Raw genomic sequence first — 22,225 nt, forward strand, 5'->3', positions numbered from 1 at the left:
AGGTTCCAGCTGGGATATGGCCAGGGATATGGCTTTGGCTTGTCCTCCCTGGGCCCCCAGACCCTGCCAAGACAGGTGTACGCCGGCGTGTGTCCACCCCCACTTATGAGTGTGTGGAAGCCCACCGCAGGTTAGCAGTTGTGTATTAGGCAGGGAAAGCGCAACGCAGGAGCAGCTCACTCACTGATGCGGGCCCGCTCTGTGTCCGATGTGTGGCCACCAGGGGAGAGTGTCACGGCTCCTTAGCATAGCGGGTTTCACTATCCTATTGATTCGGGCCACAGTCTCCCTTGTGGGCCTCCCAGCCGATCGTTAGCACCTTCGGGGGAGGAGAGGATCGCTCCCTGCGGTGCCAGGTTGCGGCTTCTGGCCTGATGACACAAGGACCTGCTGGTGGTCCCAGCCTCAGGCTCACCCGCAGCCCCTGTTGCTGCGGGGGCCTCTGAGGCCGTGTCGGCTGCGCCCTTCCCCACAGCCATTCCCGCATCACCCATGCCCCCAGCCGACCGCAGCCCAGGACTTCAGTCGTGATGTAGCCTCCACCATCGATGCATCTCACCCACGGCGAATTATGGGCGGTTTCTGCCAAGTTAGGAGTCCAAAACGGATTGACGGAGCCTCATGTTCAGCCATCTTGATTGTCGTGGCCATGCCCTCCAACAGTGTTATTTAAAATCCAACTTGACCATCAGCTTGTATTTTAAATTTCGATTCCAATAAGCCCTTTAACCATTTTTCTAGCTAGCCTCAAAATGAAGTTATGCTTTATATCAATCAATCAATCAATCAGGGGTTAATAAAGTGCGCTACTCACCCTTGAGGGTCTCAAGGCGTTGGGGGCGGGTGAGGGGTGTAGCTCCGGATCAGTCGAAGAGCCAGGTCTTGAGTTCCTTTCTGAATGTTTGCAGGGTAGGGGAACTTCGGATGTTCACCGGGAGCTCGTTCCAGGTCTTGGCCCCGATGTAGGAGAAGGCTCTCCCGCCTGCTCTGTTTCTGCGGATGCGGGGGACGTCTGTCAATTGCGACGTCGGCAAAGCGGAGGTTCCTATTGGGTACGTGGAAGGAAACTCTCTCTCGTTGAGGTATTTGAGCCCAATGTTGTTGAAGGGATCCGTAGAGGTGGGTGATGAGTTTGAAGGTGACTCTCTTCTCGACGGGGAGCCAGTGGAGGTCTCATAGGTGCTGGGTCATGAGTTTGTGGCGCGGTGTCCCCACGGAGGGTCTGGCTGCGGAGTTCTGGATGGTTTGGAGTTTGTGTAGAAGAGTTCTGTTGCTTCCAGCATAGAAGGCGTTGCTGTAGTCCAGTCTGCTGGTTATCAGTGCATGGGTGACAGTCCTTCTGCAGTCAGGGTGATCCATTTGAAGGTCTTGCGGAGGATGGGCAGGCAGGTGAAACTGGCGGAAGCGACAGCGTTGATCTGGCAGTTTATGGAGAGGGAGGAGTCGAGGATGATGCCGAGGTTTCGCACGTGGTCTTTAGGGGTGGGTGGATTCCCGAGGGCCACCAGGGGTTGTCCCAGGCGGAGGTGCCGGGTCCGAGGATGAGGACCTTGGTTTTCTCTGAGTTGAAAAAGAATGATAATGTAACTCAGTACGTTTCTTCGGGAGAGCCAGCCTTGCTGCAGTAAACAAATATTTTCATTGTTTTTCACTTCTAAGACATGTAAAACTTTAAATATACATGTCCTATTTTTATATGCCACAAATGTTCATTTTGCCAGACTGAAATAGTAGTTTAAAACTTCATACAGACAGGCTGATGAGGTAGGTCTTACTTTAGCAAGTGACGCAATGAATGCTGCAGCCCACTGGCAGCATTACATTTACAGGCCCTGGGTACATACAATACCATGTACTCTTAGGTATATGCCAATTTAACAATGTTTAAAAGGGGGAGCCAAAGCACTTTACCTCTGGTTGGTAGAGGTAAAGAACACAGAGTCCTAGGGCTAGCAAAAACGGGTTCAGCATGGGGAGGCAAAAACCTGGGGGAATTCCACACAAAAGATGGTCCTTTCCAATACAGTTCCTACACCAATCACTAAACAGAAAATCTGAAACTGTGAGTAACTCCATAAGACCTGTAGTATCACTGTATGGCAGTTTATAGACAGCAAATATCAACCATCTGCTCAATGGCCCAAAGCGTGAATAGTGTTGGCTCAACTAACAGTCAACAATTGGAGATACTGCACAGAAAATAACTGAAAAAAAGAATAGCTCTAATCATGGTAATTTCTGAATTAGTTTCAGTCCTCTTAATAGTAAAGGAATGGGATGTCATTGGATGATGATGATCAATAGACATTATTAAACAAGCCTTTGCAATGCAATAGGACTCGCATTTACACGAGTTTCTGCTATTGGCATTGTAAATGACAATGCCTTTTATTTTTGTTTTAAAAACTAAAATAAAAATAGGAGGCATTGTCATTTGCAATGTCAATAGCTCAAGTTCACGTAAATGCAAGACCTATTGTATTGCAAATGCTTGTTTTTATATATACAAGAGATGGTATCTTGTGGATAGAAGCCTATATTAAAAAGCAGAATCGGCTTAACTCAACACCACAGTGAGTACCACGGAGCCCTCTCCTAGGATGCCAACAAGTCGACCTTCCCTCATACCACCAGATAACTACGCCCAGCAAATAAAAGTATTCCCTGGCCTGATGCTTTACAACAGCCCTCAATAAGAGGCCGTAGGATCTTTACTGAGGGCAGTACACTCTGGAATGGCTTACCAGAAGCTCTTCTTTCTGAGCATATATTGATGTGCTCAAGAGAACTAGAGCCCTGTTGACGTACTGTGACCTCTTTCCATACCCTCTCACATGTCTCACTAGTCCAGCAGGATTCAGTGTCAGTGACCATCTCTTTTCTAGAAAGTAGATGCCCGAGCAGATCTCCGAGTCCAAGGTGAATGTTTTACAACACTACCCTGCTTTACAGCTGGGTTTGCACCACATAAATACATACGCATACATAAACCTATGTCACTGGACTCATATGGTTCCCCAAAAGCTCAAGTACTAAACTGTAAAGAGCTAACTGCATGACTATTCTAGAGCACTGTTTCTTCAAGGATCACTCCATTTCTGGGCGTTTATGTGCAAACTTCACATGTATATTTGTAAAGGCACATTCACCCCAGCAGGGGAATTATGGCACTGACAGAAAAAACAGATGTTTATTGTTACCCAACTGTACTCCTGTCATCGACCTTGGAAGGATGAAAGCGTGCAAGCCGCACCCCCCCCCCCCCCCCATCAGGGATTTGAGATTTTGACCATGCCTGAATGTGTTATCACACTGAGCCCCTAGACCAAGATTATATTTTGCTGGAACATGTGATTACGTAGTGGCACTTTTAAAGTGTGTTCTTTTGCCTGGAAGCACGCCTTTAGGGCATGGTTGCCTATATGCACGCCCACACTACATCCAGCGGCCTCACCTTGAGTTGCTGCCACCTTTAAAACTGTAACTTCCGTGACCAGAACCACACGCCTTTACAGCAAACTCATTAGCTGGTATGGGGATCCAGATTCCCATAATGCCCCGGGCAGTATCACAGGCACACTGAGGCGAAACTCCAATGACTTCGGAGAGTGCAGGCAAGCAAGATGGCTGGCCCCTCTGATCCCCTGGTGGAAATGCGCTCTCCGAGATAAACGAAAAAGAGGTCTGTGATGCAATGTGTTCTCTCGAATTACAGCAGTTGACCTATCACAGCCCTGGTGCAGTCGGCGGTGAGCACTTGGGCTGCTCGGGGACTGAGCAATGCTCAGCAGCAAATAAGTGGCTTAAGTGTACAAGGCGCGACCGGAAGCAGCAGCAGCAAGAGCCAGCTTCTGTCAGTGCTCAGCCGGTTGCAGGTGCACATGTTAAGAGTCAGGGTAGGCAGCACCAGCCACATGGGGCACCACATGTCATTTCGATGTCTCCCATTACAGTGTGTCACTAATAAGCCTCTCTGTATCAACATTACTATGAAGTTCCAAAGCACTAGCAGCCACTATACCGTCTGTGAGCCCAACTGCCCCAGCTATGACGTCAAGCTCCATAACCTTTGCTTCTCTATCTACACCTACGATGAACTCCATAACTCCTGCTGTTAGCTGTCACTTCCACCAACTTACTCGGCACGGCTCCAAGTTGCGTACAGGGGCTTTCAACAGTGCAAGCAGCAACAGTTCAAACATGACTTATGCGGGGAGGGAGAGAAACCAAAAGCGCGCCATGCGCATGTTGTGCTAAAACGCTGCGTACAAGTGCACATCGACTGTCCTCTATGCGTGCACATCTCCTGTCCCACTTCGGCACAGAAATTACAATAGATCTCGCAAAGGCAAGCAGCGCATGCGCTGCGTCGCTAGGAGAGACCTAAACATATGAGTGTATTGAATATGAAGACATGCTTTGAGGACAAGACGCTGCTACAGAGCTCTGCAAGTAACCTGCAATTCACTTGTTCGTGTCCAAATGAAAGAGTGCAGTCAATACAGGGATTTTTACACAGACATTGTGCAACCTGCTGTTCACAAGTTCCTACTTGCTGCTCAAAGTTCCTGTTCTACAAAGTAGTTCAGTTTGTTACGCACCTGCTGACAACATGGTATGTAATAGGAATGACTGGAAATTCTTAGATACTGCATAAAGATTAATATGTGCTGTATTATTTCAATGTGCTATTGTAGATAACGGTTTTGTACAATTTTTTAGGTTTTTGCACAAACCAAATAAAACTCATATTTTAACTGCACTGAATTCTATAGCTAACTCAAAATAAATTTGTTCTCAAGTCGATAAAATGGATACCACTGACATGGGTGTTGTAAATTACAGTTGTACAGACGACAATACAGTGTTTTAACTAACTTCTAGCATGTTGCTATCTACCCAGGAACTTTATATCCTTCGGCATGAACTCACATACCCTTCTTTCCCGGACCCACTAATGATCACATCTAAATCCTATTATTTCAACTACCACAATGAAACTGGAGTGAGTGTATGGAATGGTTTGTTTGAGCAAAAGAAACGAATGCCTATAACCAGCGATTACCAATGACCAGGGCCCTGGCAACCTAAACAAGCAGTGGCAATTTTGTAGGATCAGCCTCCCACTCCCCAGGGGTGGAGTGGGGGGTAGGGGTCAGGTGGGGTGTGCAAGTGTGAAGCATGCTGCAAAATCCGGCCCCAGTAACAAAAAACGACCCCACTCCTAGGAAAACACCCGATGCCTGCTGCGTTCATTCCGTCCCTGCCAATCACACTGGATTGACCATTAGCCTTGGCGTGTGGCGCAGAGTACTGCCCGGAAAAAAGCACTGCAACGCTTCATTTGGGGTAATAAACGCTATATAAATGCAATTGCAATACTTAAGACATGCTTCTTTGCAATATCAACATACACATCACTACAACATAATAAAGAACTAGAGGATTTACCTAGCACACAGAAAGTGCCTGCACTGGGAGACATGTTGCTGGAAAACACAGGGTTAGAACCACCCACTGCCCTGACAGAAGGATGAATATGTACATGGTACAGGTACCACCTAATCTCCTGAGGAGATATCGACCGGTTAGTAGTCTATCAAAATGTAGCATTGTGGTTCTTTACAGCGGTCTTATTTACTCCATCTATTATTACATTCCAAATAATTATTTCATTGCTATGTGTGCCACATAAATAACCATTATTACCATAAATAGACATGATCTCTTGCACACCCAAGGACCATTTTTTTACGGGGAAAATGATCTGAATGGGCATGTTGTTTTCACTGCCTGTACTGAATGAAAGGATGCAAAGAATCTGACAGCAAGATATTTTGCTTTTCTCCGCATAGACAAGTATGTATTATGTCTATGAAGCGGGAGGCCCCTGCCCTTAGTTTCACGATTCACAGTCATTATGGACATAACGTTACATGTCTACTGGGCCGCAGCTATAAACAATAGTCTTATAGTCTGTTATGTATATGAAGGACAAGGACGACACAGGCAGTCCACTTTATAGACTAAATGGATAGAGTATCATGTATATAACTGGTGTGCTATGGTTGACAGTAGTAGACAATTAGACATAGAAGGTGAGACTGTAAAGAAAAGAGTAGCCAGGACCATTCCTCCCCACAGTCTATAAAAACACAAACATTGGCGAGGCTAATAGGTCTCGCCTACACAAGAGTCATTGGCTTTGCCAATATCTTTTAGCCATGTTGTACTTCAGCGTGGCTGTTGTTCAACATGGCTAAAAGTTAGTGGGGTAAAGGAAAGTGAGGTGGAGTGGAATGGAGTGTCGTAAAGTGGAGTTTCATGCAGTGGCATGAAATGGTGTGGAGTGTCGTGGTGGGAGCAGAGAGTCATAGAGTGGGAGGGAGTGGAGTAGATGCGGAAAGAGTAGAGTGTCGTAGAGTGGAGTGTTATGGAGTGGTATAGAGTAGAGTGGAGTATCATGCATTGGAGTGTTGTGGAGAGAATGGAGTGGGAGGGCGTGGAGCAGAGTTGAGCAGAGTGTCAAAGTAGAGTATAGTATTGTGGAATGGCATTGAATGTCGTAGAGTGGTGTAGAGCAGAGAGGAATGGCATGAAGGGTGTTGCGCACAGTGGAGTAGAGTGTTGTAGAGTAGAGTGGTATAGAGTGGAGTAGATAGTCGTAGAGTTGAGTGGCACATAGTGAAGTAGTGTAGGAGAGTGGAACGGCATAGAGTGGAGTAGAGAGCTTTAGAATCGACTGGAGTAGAGTGGAGTGTCATAGAGTACAGTGGCATAGAGTAGAGTAGAGTAGTATATCTTCGAATAGAGGGGAGTGAAGTGACGAGGAGTCGCATAGAGCATCATAGAGTGCAGTATTGTTAAGGAGTGGCACAGAGTGGAGTAGAGTTTTGTAGAGTGGAATGGCTTTGAGTAGAGTAGAGTAAAGTTTAATGGAGCAGAGCGTCATAGAGTCAAATATCATATAGTGGGGTGTCTTAGAGTGGAATAGAGTGGCCTCGAGTGAAGTGGCGTAAAAGTACAGTGGCGAAGAGTAGATTGCCGTAGAGTGCATTGGTTTAGATTAAAGTGGTGTTGAGTGCATTGGAACAGAGTGCAATGGCGTGGAGTACAGTAGACTGGAATAGTGTAGAGTAGATTGCTTCAGAGTGGAGTGAAGTAGAGCGGAGTGGTGCAGGGTAGAGTGCAGAAGTGTAGAGTAGAGTGGCCTAGAGTGCAGTGGCATAGAGTAGAGTGGTGTGGATACAGGTGGTGCAGAACGGATTAGAGTGGTGTGGAGTGATGCAGAGATTAGTAGTGTAGAGTGCACTGGCGCAGAGTCCAGTTGAGTGGCGTAGAGTTGAGAGGTGCAGAGTAGATTGCAGTGGCACAGAGTACAGTGGTTGAGAGTAGAGTTGTGCAGAGCAGAGTGGTGCAGAGTGCCGCAGCATAGAGTGCAGTGGTGCAGAGTAGAGAGGCGTAGACTGAAGTGGCGGAGAGTGCAGTGTCATAGAGTGCAGTGGTGCACAGTAGAGTTTCATAGAGTGAAGTGGTGCAAAATACCATATTCTAGAGTACAGTGGCATAGAGTGGCCACAAGTGCAGAGGCGTAGCATGTGTAGAGTATAGTGGCATAGAGTGCAGTGGTGCAGAGTAGTTAGCGTAGAGTACAGTGGTGCAGAGTGCATTGGTTTTGAGTAAAGTGGTGTTGAGTGCATTGGCGTTTCAGTGCAGTGGTTTAGAGTAGAGTGATTAAAAGTGCAGTGACAGAATAGAGTGGTGTATACTGGCACAGAGTAGAGTACAGTGGCGTAGAGTGGCATAGAGTTCAATGGCGTGGAGGGGATTCTTTCAGAGTAGAGTAAAGTGGTGTATAGTGGAGTGGTGCAATGTAGAGTGCAGTGACAGAGTAGTGGGGTAGAGCGCAGTGGTGTGGAATAGAGTGGTTCAGAGTAGAGTACAGTGGCCTAGAGTGGAATGTTTCAGTGCAGACTGAAGTGGCGTAGAAAGGACTGGTGCAGGGTAGAGTGTAGTGGCGTACAGTGCAGTGGCACAGAGTACAGTAGAGTGGCATAGAGAGAATTGGCGTAGAGTGGAGTGGTGTATAGTAAAGTAAGGTAGATTGCACTAGCATAGAGTGGAGTAGTGCAAAGTAGACTGAAGTGGTGTAGAGTGCAGTGTCATAGACTGCAGTGGTGCACAGTAGAGTGTCAGAGTGAAGTGGTGCAGAGTATTGTATAGTATAGTGGCATAGAGTGCATTGGCGTCAAGTGCAGTAGAGTGGTGCATAGTAAAGTGCAGTGGCATACAGTATAGTGGTGCAAAGTAGAGTGCAGTGGCACACAGTAGAGTGGTATAGAGTTCAGTGGTATAGAGTGCAATGTTGCAGAGTAGAGTGTTGTAGAGTGCAGTGGTGTAGTGTGCATTGGTGTATAGTGTTGTGGTGTAGAGAGGTGCAGAGTAAAGTGGCATAGAGTGTAATGGTGTAATGTAGAGTTGCCTAGACTGCAGTGGAGTAGAGTGGCGCAGAATAGATTATAATGGTGTACAGTACAGTGGTGCAGAGTAGATCGGTGTAGAGTATAGTGGCATAGAGTGTATGGGTTTTTGAGTAAAGTGGTGTAGAGTGCATTTGCGTTGAGTGCAGTGGTGTAGAATAGAGTGGTGTGGAGTGGAGTGGCGTAGAATAAAGAAGTGTGGAGTAGCAGAGAGTAGATTGCAGTGGAGTACAGTGGAGTACAGTGGAGTGGTATAGAGCAGAATGGAACTGAGTGGAAAAGAGTGGCAAGACTGCAGTTATGTAGAATAGATTCTGTCAAGAGTAGAGCGCAGTGGCATAGACAGTGAGTGGCATAGAGTGCAGTCTCATGGAGTACAGTGGTGCAGTGTAAATTATAGCAGCTTACAGTGAATTGGCGTAGAGCGCAGTGGCATAGAATGGAGCGATGCAGAGTAGAGTGGCATAGAGTATAGTGTGTACATTAGCATAGAGTGCAGTAGAGTGGCGTAGAGTAGAGTGGTGCAGAGTAGAGTGCAGTGGCAAAGAGTACAATAGCATAGAGTTTAGTGGCAGAGAGTGCAGTGTTGCAGAGTAGACTGCCATAGAGTGCAGTTGGGAAGAGTAGAGTGGCAAAGAGTGCAGAGGCGTAGAGTGGTGCAGAGAAAAGTGGCATAGAGAGCACTGATGTAGAGTACAGTGGAGCAGAGAGGAATAAAGTGGCATAGAGTGCAGTGACGTAAAATACAATGTTGCAAAGTAGAGTATAGCAGCGTAGAGTGCAGTGGTGCACAGTAGATTGGCGTACAGTGACACAGAGTGCATCGATTTTGACTAAAGTGGTGTAGAGTGGATTGCCGTCGTGTGCAGTGATGCATGAAAGAGTGCAGTGTTGCAGAGTGAAGTGGAGTGGCACTGAGTACAGTGGCACTACGTGCAGTAGCATAGAGTAGATTGTTTCAGAGTAGATTGGTGCACTTAACAGTGGCGTAGAGTGCACAGCAGATTAGACTGGGGTAGAGTGGCATAGTGTTGAGTGACGCGGAGTGGTGTATAGTACAGTGGCGAACAGTGCAGTGCTCCAGAGTAGAGTAATGTGGGAGAGAGTGTGTTCGCATAGAGTAGAGTGTTGTAGAGTAGAGAGGCATAGAGTGAAGTGGCATAGAATGGAGTGGTGCAGAGTACAGTAAAGGGGCACAGTATGGAGTGGTGGGGCGTAGTGTGGAGTGGTGTACAGTAGTCTACAGTGGTGTGGAATGGTGCAGAGTAGGGTGGACTTGGGTAAAGTGAAATATGCAGTGTGATAGTGTACTGCCATTATGGACAACTCATCTTGAACTGAAATGGCCATTACATTTGCAGAGACATACAGTGTTACTAATAAAAGGAAACAGCGCACAAACGATAATGTGTGGAAATGTCATCACACAGTCTATTCATTTGTTTTGATTGTATTAATTTACTGGTTTCCACCACACTTCAGAATTACCCAAAAATGTGCTGCATTTGTGCTTTTCTAATTCTGATATATCTTCACAGTTTGTTTACAGATATTTAAATTTTGTTGTGTCCTAGAAAAAAAATAACATCACACAGACTATGAGCAGGAACATAGTAGCAGGCATGATTGTCACTTAAATTTTCTCACTTTTAAGTCAGAGAAAGAAAAGTAAACACCAAGCTCTCTGGAATACAGAGCCTGACATTTGACCTCTTTCTTTGGATGCCCTGCTAATGTGATAAGAACAAGAGTTAAAGGCCTGTTTACAGTAATCGAGCACTGGTGGAACAATACAGTAAACAGGGTTTGGGTAATAGAGGGGACAAACTCAAGCTGGACAGCCTAAAACAAATAGCCCGAAAATAGCAAGCAAGCAAATGTGAGTTACAAACCACAAAGTCAATGGTAAGTAATGGGCAGAAGGCATTCCCAGAGAAGTTTTCTGAATGTCCCCAAGATGTTGTTAGTAAACTAAATAGCTGTATGGTAGGCTCTGACCTAAAAAAGGGATGTACTAATCTGCAGTCATCTCTTCTCCCTGGGAAGGTCTTTGTTAGTCCTCTAACATCGATATTTTACTAGGCTAGTTTTCCGTATGTGGTAACTTTAACATTTGAGATAAAAAGTCTTAGTTGAAATGATATGTGACAAGTTCTCCTTGATTTATCTCCATTAGAAAAGTATAGACTGTGCATTTTTATCAGCAGCGCCACTTCCAAAGTCACACAGGGAGATATAAAATCAGTTGATTCCTGTCTTTACAGGTAAACCTTTGTTCCCCATGTCGTGGCTGATATAATTAATGGCTGACATGATAATTTTTAATGTGAGCCGTATGTGTCAGTTGAGAATCTCTGCATCTCTTACAGCAACAACACCGTTGTTTCATATATGTATACAGCTATGTAATCAGTTTGCCCACCATAACAAACAGATGTGACAAATATTGAAGATCCTTTGGACCAGAATGTAATATATGGTCGACTAAACACACATGATAATGTCGAGAGGTAGCCATACCCTTGTTGCAGTAAATAGAAAATAAGGCCGAAAATATGATTTTTTTGAGAATCTAATGTGCTGATTCCTTCACTCAACATTAATAAAAATAAAATAACTTTTTATCAGCAATAGCTTGGCCCTGATCTTCAAATAATGCATTCAAGTTACACTTCAATTAAAGGATCGATATGAATGCATTAATTAGTCTATCCTGATATTTGTTCTACCATGAACAAGGGTTACATATAATATATGCTCTATAAACAACTTATGGTTTATTTTTGCTTTTCTGAAAACAGAGGATAGTACTCATCGCTACCATCTACTTGAATTTGAGGCCCATTAAAACTCCATGAGCTTCATTTATCTATAAGAAAGGTAGAAGTTTCCGCCGAATCTACTAATTGTGACCAGGTTAAATGGATTAGAATTTTATTTCTTAATTGAAATTGGATTGTTTTGTGTTTCTATACAGACCATATCCACTATATGATGAATCGAGTGTTACAATGTATAACCGAACAATGTTGTTGGTTAACTGACAATACCATCAAGAATGAAAAAATAATAATGAAATCTGTACAAAAGATAATGATGCCGCAATATGTCTTGAATTATGTTGACAATCTCCTTTCTTCTGAGTATTAAGGTGTCATTGAATGAAATATTATGAATCAAAAAGCAATATAGTTTGTTATTAAATCATGTAGAGAGCTTAGGTTTTTTTTGGATAATATATGCAAATCCCTTGAATGGGAATAAAACAGTTTTTTAATTATCGTTTTTACTGTTTTTTAGGGTATTCATGATTTGATTTGTCTGTCCTGAGGATGGTCTCCATAACACAAGTCTAGAGACCGAAACGTCGACTGTGCTTATTCCACTGCTTTTAATGATATAACTTGTAAATAGGTGGATAAGCTACAACAATTGCTGCAAATAGGCTGTTTTATTGATATTTTTTCCTATTGTAGCTTTTGCAACAAATGGTATACCCATGTATATTTTATTTTTGTTTTGTGAATAATTAAAACAAACAGAACTTTTCCATACACCCTGCTATTGCTCTCTTTTTATTACCGTTTGGTATTAGCTGTACCATCCACGTGGCACGTCCGGTGCTTTTCTTAAAGCTCTGGATGATGTCCTCCTTCCTCTCGCCCTCCGCTTCTCTAAGTTTTTACTCATGGGAGATTTTAATATACACCTGGATGCCCATGAAGCTCCGGATTCTAGAATCCTTTTGGATTCACTTAACTTGGCGCAGCTTAACCAGTGGGCCAAGATGCAGACACATTCAGGGGGCCATCTACTGGATCTAGTTTGCTCTAATTTCGATCTGTCTATTAGCAAACCAGAGTGTGTTACCTGGTCTGACCAACATTTGATCAGGTTCTCCTGGCTCACGGGGAAGCCCCCGGGTACTTCAGCCATTTCTTTCTGCACCCGCACCCAGAAGATTAATCTTCCGGTGCTTTCCGATGCTTTACTTCAGGCCCGTCCGGCACTGGGTCCTGACCTTACTGGGGCAGTGCTCAGCTTCGACTCCTGGATTAGCCGAGGGGTAAGCTCTACTGCCAAACCAGCTGCTAGTGGCAAACAGTGTTTTCCACCTTCAAAGCCCTGGTTTACGAACACCTTAAAAGAGTTGAAATTAGGCTGTAAAAAACTGGAGCGCCACTGGCGTCAGGAGTATTGCCCCTCTGCCAAGTCTGCACTTCCTGCTGCCCAGAGGGAATATTACTCTGCTATTAGGAAAGCCAAAATTACTTACTATGCTGGGAGGATCACTAATGCTAATAACAATAGTTAGAAGATTTTTGCTATTGTTAAGAGCTTCCTATCCCCCTGTGCAGAACAGATGATGCTTCCTTCCTCTGTCCAATGGTGCGAGGTTTTGTCTTCTTTCTTTATTGACAAAATAGCTAAGATTCAGGACAGCTTGGGAGCTGCCCTCTCTGATCAGAGGAGTGCTTCTCTGGCTCTCCCGTTGACCCTTAGTCCTCCTACCAATCAGTTCAGGCTTTTTTCATCCGTGGCTGAGCCCGATATTTTACCCATTTTGAAACCACTGAAATCTGGCTCACCCACTGATCCATGTCCGGCCCGAGTCCTAGCCGGGGTAGGAGAGGTAGTCAGCCCAGAGGTAGCTGAGAATATTAATCTCTCCCTTCAGGCGGCCACTGTTCCCATGTGCTGGAAGCAGGCTAAACTTTTACCCCTTCTCAAAAAAATCGGGGCTAGACCCCTCTTTCCCATCAAACTACCGCCCCTTCTGCCAGTCATGGCAAAAGTTTGTGAGAAGGTGGTATTCCATCAGCTAGAGGCTTATGTGAAAACATCTAATGCCCTGCACCCTGCGCAATCTGGGTTTCGAGCCTCCTATAGCACAGAGACTGCGCTGGTGGAAATGACTAAGGCAATTGGGGAGTGCCTAGACGGAGGTGGCAGGGCGGCTCTGATTTTGTTGGACCTCTCTGCCGCCTTCAATAAGATGCCCCATCAACTTCTTCTTGCCAGGCTGTCATCCATTGGCATTACCGGCTCTGAGCTGGAATGAATTGAATCGTTTTTAGATAACCGTACTCAGCAGGTCTGGATGCCCCCCCATTCGTTCTCTGTGTGTTAAGCCCTTTGCTTTTTAATATCTATCTGACCCCCCTGATTTTTCTAGCGGAGAAACTGGGTGCTAAAATTATAGCCTATGCTGATGACACCCAGCTGCTATTTACTTGGAGGGGCTCAGCTCTGGACACTAAAATCGCTCAGACCTGCCTCTCAGATGTTTTCCGCTGGCTTGCACATGCCCAACTTAAGTGCAATGAGGAAAAATCGAAGGTACTCCTATATGGTCAGTTTCCCCCTGCTTTCAGAAAATCACTGGGCCTTTCAATGTCCCAGTTCTGTGGGGGCTCCGTCAAAAAACGTAGGGGTTTGGTTTGGGGAAAATCTACGGTTTGAAGAGCATATTAAAAAACTTACAGGAGATTGCTTTGGCAACCTTAAGGCCCTACGAAGGTTTTTTCCCTTGCTCCTGAGGGTGGCTAAAGAAATGGTAGCACGTGCCCTTATCCTTTCCAGCCTCGATTATGCCACCGCTCTGTTCATTGGCGTTCAGGGCTATTTGGTTAACAAACTCCAGATCATACAGAACGCCGTGGCCAGACTCCTGTTCTCAACATCTCGCGGAGATTTAGTGTCCGGCAAAACTTATGTGATCTGCACTGGTTACCAGAGGCCCAGCGGGTGCAATTTAAGGTCCTTATTCTATCTCATAGGGCCATTCATGGTCAAGGGCCAGCGTATCTTAGGAGACGCTTGGTCCTATATACACCACACCTCCCCCTACGATCTGCCACTCAGTGCCGACTGGTCATTCCACGGTTTTGTAGGGCGCGTTTCGGTGGCCAGTCTATCTCTGTGAAAGCCGCTTCTGCCTGGAACACCCTTCCTGTGGAGATACAGCAGACACAGGACTTCGGTCGTTTTAAAGAAATCTTTAAAACTTATCTCTTCAAAAAGGTGATGTAATTTTTTGCCTGTTCTTCCACAGTCTGCACACGCACCAGGACACTCTAGAGTATTTGAGCGCGATACAAAACCCTATAACATAAAATAACATAACAAGGGACCTATAATAGAAAACATAACAGGGAAGGCTACCAAACAACCCACTGATGTGCTTATTAAGTTAGATCTACAAGGGATATTTTCATGAACCTAGCATTAGTTGGTGCCAAAAGTAAGAGACCGCAGGCCTAACCACCTTGCCATATGCTTAGAGACAACAGCTCGACTCATTAATGCAAAAGGCGAAGAAACAAGCACAATCTAAGGGGTATTGTATTGGGACACTGCGTAGAACAGAACCCTAGCGGAATACACATAGCTAGCATACCAGCTAAAAGAGAGGGAGGGGCAGAAATAGTGAGGGCAAATTGTAATGAGATCCCATACAATGCGTAAACCAATTATAACATTAAAACAAACACAAAGATATGAATAGTTTTAAAGTTATGAAATTAGCACACTAATAAAAAGTAGAAGAGGTATTTGGGCTGACACGTTCAAGAGCATTCTTCCAGGCGAAGCCCCTTACTACAACAAGAGCACCTAAGGTTGTCTATCTGTTTTTACTTGGATGCAAAATAGATTTTAAAATATGGAGAAGGGTGTTAATATGTAAACTGTCATATGTGTGGTAACAGATCAAGAACCAAAAGAACAACTTATACCTTAGTGAGAGTCCAAAATGTTGGTACTCTAACAAACTAAATGGCCAGAAAAAGAGGCGATACTTGCCTCTAAGTGTCCAAAGGTCTGGACAAGAGGGATCACCTCCAGGTTGTGCACCTTCGCCAGCTTCTGAATTTCATCAATTTCAGTGAGACTAGATAAGGAAGCAAGAAAAAGGTATCAAAAGCTGCTAGAGTAGCACCTAACTACATATACTGCGAACACTGTTAACACAACACCACATCAGCTTCTCATTTGTAAACTAATTGGCCATTTGCACAGAATATTAATCAAGTTCGTAACACAGGAATCTTCACGCAGTGAGGAATAACCTCAGAAGGACTGTGCCTAATTTGTAAATATATTTACGTATACATAGCAAATGTTACCCTATAATCATCAGTTCGTAGCGTGTAGTGCTGTAGATTCACATGCTCTGCATATTCATGTAATCTATTGTTGGACATGGACACTTGAAACTTGTTTTTCTTCAAGGAAGTTCAAGTCACAAGACCTGTTGTAACTCCATCCTTTGTCCACAATGCAGGAGTACAGTGGGTTTACCTCAGATTGTTTTACGCACAGTGGGCAAGCAGTGTAAGTGGAAAGCACTGCTGAAGCCGGAGTGTAGTGTCTAGGAAGTTAAAGTACATGGAAAAATATCTGAAATCATTGCTTGCTTCGGGGGAGGAGGGTTGGTGCATGTGGCTTACAGTACTAAACACTGCAAACAGATGATTACAGCAGAAATAACATGTTCCCATGTTCTGTTCCTAGCATGTGTGGCTGTATATACACATGCTCAAAGCACAAAGCAGTCCCTTTCCAAAGCACTGGCTAGTGAGCAGACTATGCAGATGTTTGAAAACGTTTTTTTTGAGACCGCTTGGCTAACTACAGCCTGTTGGCATTGAAGAACGTCAACACAACAAAGATTGGTGAAAGTATTTGGCAGTGACCAAATAGCAGCCTTACAAATATCACTTAAAGGGTATTACCCAAAAAAAGGTGGTGTTGCATACTTTTTAGCATAAAGGGTACGCATTAGGCATATAGGTGGTAATAGGAAGCATCAATACACTTAACTGTCCATCAGGTAACTTTTGAAAATGGCATTTAGCGAAGGCCGCAAAAGTTAAGTAGACTTTCTAAAAGGCTTATCCTTAGCAATGTAGTAAATACGTGCTCTCTTAACATCCAGAGTTTGAAAGGTCCTTTCTGTCACAGACTCTGAATGTGGGAAAAGGGTAGGCAACTCAATAGTTTGGTTCATATGGAACGGCGAAACAACTTTATGCAGAAATCTGGGGTTAGTACTGAGAAATATCCTCTCTTTATGAACCTGAAGGAACGGTTGTTCTTGATCTATAAGAGCCTGTAGTTGGCTAATAAGTCTGAGGCAGGAGACTGAGATTAGCAAAGCCAGCTTCCAAGACAAGAAATGTAAATGACATGAGCGTAGGGTTTCAGAGGAATAACCCATAAATTGTTTGAGAGCTATATTAAGGTTCCAGGCAGGTGCCATGTCGTAATTTGACAGTGATCAGGTTAGCGTTAAGCCTTGCAACACACATTTTCCCTTATCTTGACCATGATGTTCGAGGGCCATTTTGAGAACACCGGCGTCCATTTTATATGAATGCGCTGCCTCGTGGTCAGCATGCCCTTTTGTCCTTTCTTTGTACCCCTGACCACCTAACTTGCCCAGCAACAGGCTATTTTTAGTACTGGTCAAGCTTGCACATGCGTAGTCAAACCCTCTATACTAGTGGACAGTCATTACTTAGGAATGTTCCTCAAAACTGACCAGTCGTGTTATAACTCCTCCCATAAGCTGGCTGTGTTCCAAAAATGTCCTTATATGTACCTAGACTGAGCAAATGTGTTCCGCCTACTCTTTTTATTACTGTAAAACTGCATAAAAGAGGTCTCGCACCGATGTTCGGTGTGATACTTCTTGCATTGCCAAAGGGTGCTGTAGGAATGTACCACCACCCCATGGGGTCTTAATAAACTTGTCTTTTGCATTTCTAGTTTCCGTGCCAACTTCTGTTTTACGGTGTTAAGCAGTTTAGCAGAATATGTAGGTCTGGAGAACCCGATACCACAAATTGGCAGCCACGAAGGGACTCATCGGCGACTCGGATGCCCGAAGGAGAGGTCGTGACGAAGGATTGGAAACTCGCCATGGACGCGTACGCTGCCACTGAGTGACCCGAGTCTTGGCACCCACGGTGTTTTCTTCCTTTCCTTCTGATCTGATCTTCCAGGTGGCACCGGTCCTCGACTGAGATCCTGATCGTTCGAGTTGTCGTACAGTGCCAGTTTGGCTGATTCGATTAAGGAACTTGGCAGTTGGAACCTGGATATTTGAGAATTTGGTAAGCTTGTGATTGGTAAGATAGTCTACGGACGCTTACTGTGGCTTTTTGGATTTGTTTTGAGTTAGCTAACATTTGGTTCTATGATTTGAGTTATATGTGCAGTGCACTTCACATAGGCAGGCAATGTAGAGATATTTCTCTAATTTCGTATTTGTTTGAACGGCACACCTTGTGTGAAGTATATTAAGTGCCATTTTTGTAGATATCGCGTTTCCGTGATATTTTGACATGCCTGTTTTAAGCACACTTCGAGGAATGTGCTGTCTGTGACTGAGGATTCGGACGGAGACGATCAAGGGGGTAGTCGTACTAGGCTAAGTGTTGACCGAGCAGCGGATTTGCGTAGTTTTGCTCGAAAGCTTAATCTTAAGACGATAACTATTTCAGAGATTGATGACCATATGCGTAAGTGGTCTGAGCGGGAACGGTTGTATTTCTTGAGCCATTTTGGAGATGAAGTTGTAGAATGATTTAGAAAGTATTCAACTGATTTGGAGCCTAAGGATGTATCAGTTGGTCGTGAGAATATGCGTAAAGGTCTTTTTGTTCTTGCAGATGCGGATCCGTTTTTCCAACGGTTGGTCCAGCTACAGGATGAGGCGTTAAGATGACGGGAGGCGAAAAAGGCATCAGATGCGCCTGCGCCGGGATCGACAGAGAAATCCAAAGAGTGTCCTATCTTTGGAGCAGATAAGAGTTCTACAGTCCATGTTATGCCTATGCGTGAAGCTGCACCTTTATATGTCCCTCCTAAAGGGCAAGGTACAGATGATAACAAAAAAGTCTGTGGATGCAAAGGGTTATTTTATATATAATTGGGTTTACACACCGTGGAACAGAACAGATGTTATAGCACTTAAAGCTGCTCTGCCTGACCCCCGTAAGAATCCGGCAGCCTTCTATGAAGGGGTGGAAGGGGCTATTTCTTCGTGTGTTATGACATTAGTTGATATTGACCTTTTCTTTGGGTTAATATTGCCTCCTGATATGTGGAGGGCGATTCGTAAGTTCGATGATCAAGCGATCCTGGGGGCGGATTGGAAAACTTTAGCCCAAGCTGATTTGGATAGGGAGCCCGCATGTAAGCCATGTCAATTAATTTTAGATCTCCCGGCGGCTATTTTGAATAAGTTAAAAACGCTTATTCCTCCTAAAAAGATTGATTGGACCAGGTTAGCCTCTTGTAAGCAGAAAACGGATGAGTCGGTTTCTGACTTCTTCTCACGTTTTGAGGAAGCATTCCATGATTACAGTGGGCAATTATTAACAGAGGACACGGGTAGGCATTTATTTGTTGACAAGTATGTAGCAAACCTCCTACCGGAGATTGCGAAACGTTTAAAGACTAGTGAAAGTTCCTGGACCACGGCGACCCCTGCTTCTTTATTGACTATGGCTCAGTATTATGAGCGACAGGAATTGGAGGCTAAAGAAAGTACTGATAAGAAAGCGAAGGAATTAAAGACGAAAGTGATGTTGGCTCAGGTTTATGCTACACAGCCGAGAGGGAATGATAGAGGTAGGCGTGGATCGTACGGTACGTCTTCCGTTCGTACCGATATTTCCGAGGATCAGTGTGCATACTGTAAACAGTTTGGACATTGGGCCTCAGACTGTCCGGTGCTTCGAGAACAACGTAATCAGCGTGGTCGAGGAGGTGGAAGGACACGGAATAGTTATTCAGGAGTGAGGGGTGGAGCGAGTGATCGTGGCAGGTTTGAAGCGAGGGGTCGTGGTCAGGCCGATCATAATACTTTTGACGGACGGAATCAGTATCAGATAGCGGAGGGTGAGATTGCAGAGTCTCAGGATTATGTACATGCATAGGATTGCGTAGGATGGGGTGTGGAATCGGTTGAAGTACTAGTAGTTCAAAGAGGTCCATATGTATCAGCGGGCGTTTTTGGTTCTACTGATCAGTTCCTGGTTGATACTGGAGCTACTCGTAGTGCTCTGTCTAAACACTTGGCTCCAAGGGCTACCCTGTCTGGCGAAATGATTACATCAATAGTGTTCGATCGAACACCCTCTCTTAGCCCATTGTCACAACCCCTTACATTTCACATTGACACATTTCTTGCCCCGTGCCCGTTTTTGTTGTCACCAAACACTCCAGACAATATTATGGGAATAGATATGCTTAAATATTTTCAAGCAACCATACGCTGCGCACCTGAAGGGGTGCGGGTTATTTTGAATGACAATTACCCAGATGTAGAGAGATTGTGCCCCATGCAAGAGATCGAGGCATTCACCTCTCTCCCAAAAACGTTATGGGCTACTTCGGACACGGATGTGGGAGAGATGATTATCCCTCCTATTCGCATCACTGTAAAGGAGGGAGCGTCTCTGCCTAGTGTACCACAGTATAAAATTTCCAGGGAAGGTGAAGTTGCTTTAACACATATTGTACATGATTTGATTATTGCAGGAGTGGTAGAGAAAGTTCCCTATAATGTCTGTAACAGCCCTATTCTTCCGATTTTAAAGAAAGATACTGATGACAAGATCTATCGGTTTATTATTGATTTGAGAGAAATTAACAAGATAGTAGTGCCCCAATACCCGGTGGTGTCTGATATTACCACCCTACTTACTTTGATTACACCCACAGCCACTACCTTCACCGTCATAGATCTGAAAAATGCTTTTTTTTCCATTCCCATCCATCCTGATAGCCAATATTTGTTTGGCTTCACATTAAATAATAAATCGTATAGATTTTGTCGAGTTCCTCAAGGTTATACTGAAAGTCCTAGCATTTATAGCCAGGCTCTAAAAAGACAGCTTGATTCTTTTGATTTACAGTCTGGAGTGGCTCACATTCATTATGTTGATGATATTTTACTTGCAGCAGACACGCAGGAGCAATGTGAGGAGAGTAGTCTTGCTTTGCTTTCTTTTCTTGCCCACAATAATCACAAGGTTTCGAGGAAAAAGCTCCAATATTGTAGACCAACGGTGACCTACCTCGGTCATCTTTTGTCTAAGGAGGGACGTGCATTGACATCTGATCGAATCCAAGCGATTTTAGATACACCAGTCCCTCGCACTCAGAGAGATGTTCGTGCTTTTATAGGCCTAACGTCTTTTTGTAGGCAGTGGATAATGGGGTTTTCACGCATTATAAAAACTTTGTTAGCATTGTTGTCCAAAACTACACCGATTCCCCTTGAATGGACAGATGAATGTCAGAATGCCTTCGAATAATTGAGACAAGCCCTTTCTTCTGCACCAGTACTAGGTACACCAGATTATACGAAGATTTTTACATTATATGTACACGAGAAGGATGGGTGTGCATTGTCAGTTCTAGTGCAGACACACGGGGATAAACAGAGACCGTGTGCGTATTTCTCGGCAGTACTTGACCCTGTAGCACGAGGATTACCTGGGTGTTTTCGAGCAGTCGCAGCAACAGCAGTGGCTATACGACAGAGTGAGGGAATAATTTTGTCACATAAATTGTTGGTGTTAGTTCCCCATGCGGTAGATGCTCTGTTAAATCAAACAAAGACCCAGTACTTAACGAGTGCACGTTTAACAGGATATGAGCTAACGCTGTTGGCGCCACATATCACACTGAAGAGATGTGCTACTCTGAACCCTGCTACTTAATTGCCGTATCCAGTTGCTGAGGGCCAGGAGGAAGAACACCATGATTGTGTTTTCCTGACTGAAGAACAAACAAAGGGTCGTATTGACTTACAGGATACGCCACTTCCAGAGGTAGATGGAGAACTGTGGGTTGATGGATCGTGTTTAAGGTTACCAGATGGTACAACTTCTGCAGCATATGCGATCACGACACTTAAGACAGTGGTAGTAGCAGCACGAATACCACAGAAATCGGCCCAAGCAGCGGAATGGATAGCCTTAACAAGAGCATGTGAATTAAGCGCTGGTTTATGTGTGAATATCTACACTGATAGCCGGTACGCCTTTGGAGTAGCACATGATTTTGGCCTACTCTGGAGAGAGCGAGGGTTTTTGACTTCACATGGAGTGCACAATATGCATGGAGAACTAGTGCGTCATCTCCTGAATGCGGTACTATGTCCAAAGAAAGTGGCGATAATTAAATGCAGTGCACATAAGAAAGTGACAGACAAAGTAGGACAAGGAAACGCTTTTACAGATTGCACAGCGAGGGAAACTGCTATGTTACAAAATGCCTCGCCGATGTATGTAGTGAAATCGCAGGCTGAGCGATGGCATGATGCTACAGAGGAGATACTAGACATTCAGAAATCAGCGTCTGAAGCAGAACTTGCAACCTGGGCAACGGAGGGAGTGTTGGACAATGAGGGTTGCTGGAGGAGCAAGGACATGGAGAGATGGAAATTGCCTGCAGCTTACTTGCAAGCAATGGTTCAAATGACACATGGATTGGCACATGTTGGAGCTCTTGCAATCACTAAATTGCTTACGTGAGTCTGGGAGCATCCTGAGATTGCCAATACGGCCAAAAGAGTAGTGCAGACCTGTCTGATATGCTTGCAGTACAATCTTGCTAAAGGGACGTATACTCCAAAAGGAGGGTTTGTTCCACTTACTGCACCATTCGAAGTACTGCAAATGGATTACAGATTACAGAAGCGCTCCCCGACAATTCTATTGGGG

At 44.6% G+C, this 22,225-nt stretch overlaps 1 protein-coding gene across 3 annotated transcripts in view; it reads right to left on the bottom strand.

Moving 5' to 3' along the window:
- The window catches only part of HEXD (hexosaminidase D), a 231,832-nt gene that overhangs the window by 166,819 nt on the left and 42,788 nt on the right, over nt 1-22,225 (bottom strand). For all 3 annotated transcript variants that reach the window (XM_086930654.1, XM_086930655.1, XM_086930653.1), the window contains exon 4: nt 15,285-15,372. In XM_086930654.1, coding sequence (XP_086786780.1) covers nt 15,285-15,372 — 88 coding nt within the window. The remainder of the gene's footprint in view (nt 1-15,284; nt 15,373-22,225) is intronic.

This window comes from Lissotriton vulgaris, chromosome 7 (genome assembly GCF_964263255.1).
Source record: "Lissotriton vulgaris chromosome 7, aLisVul1.2, whole genome shotgun sequence".
NCBI lineage: Eukaryota > Metazoa > Chordata > Amphibia > Caudata > Salamandridae > Lissotriton > Lissotriton vulgaris.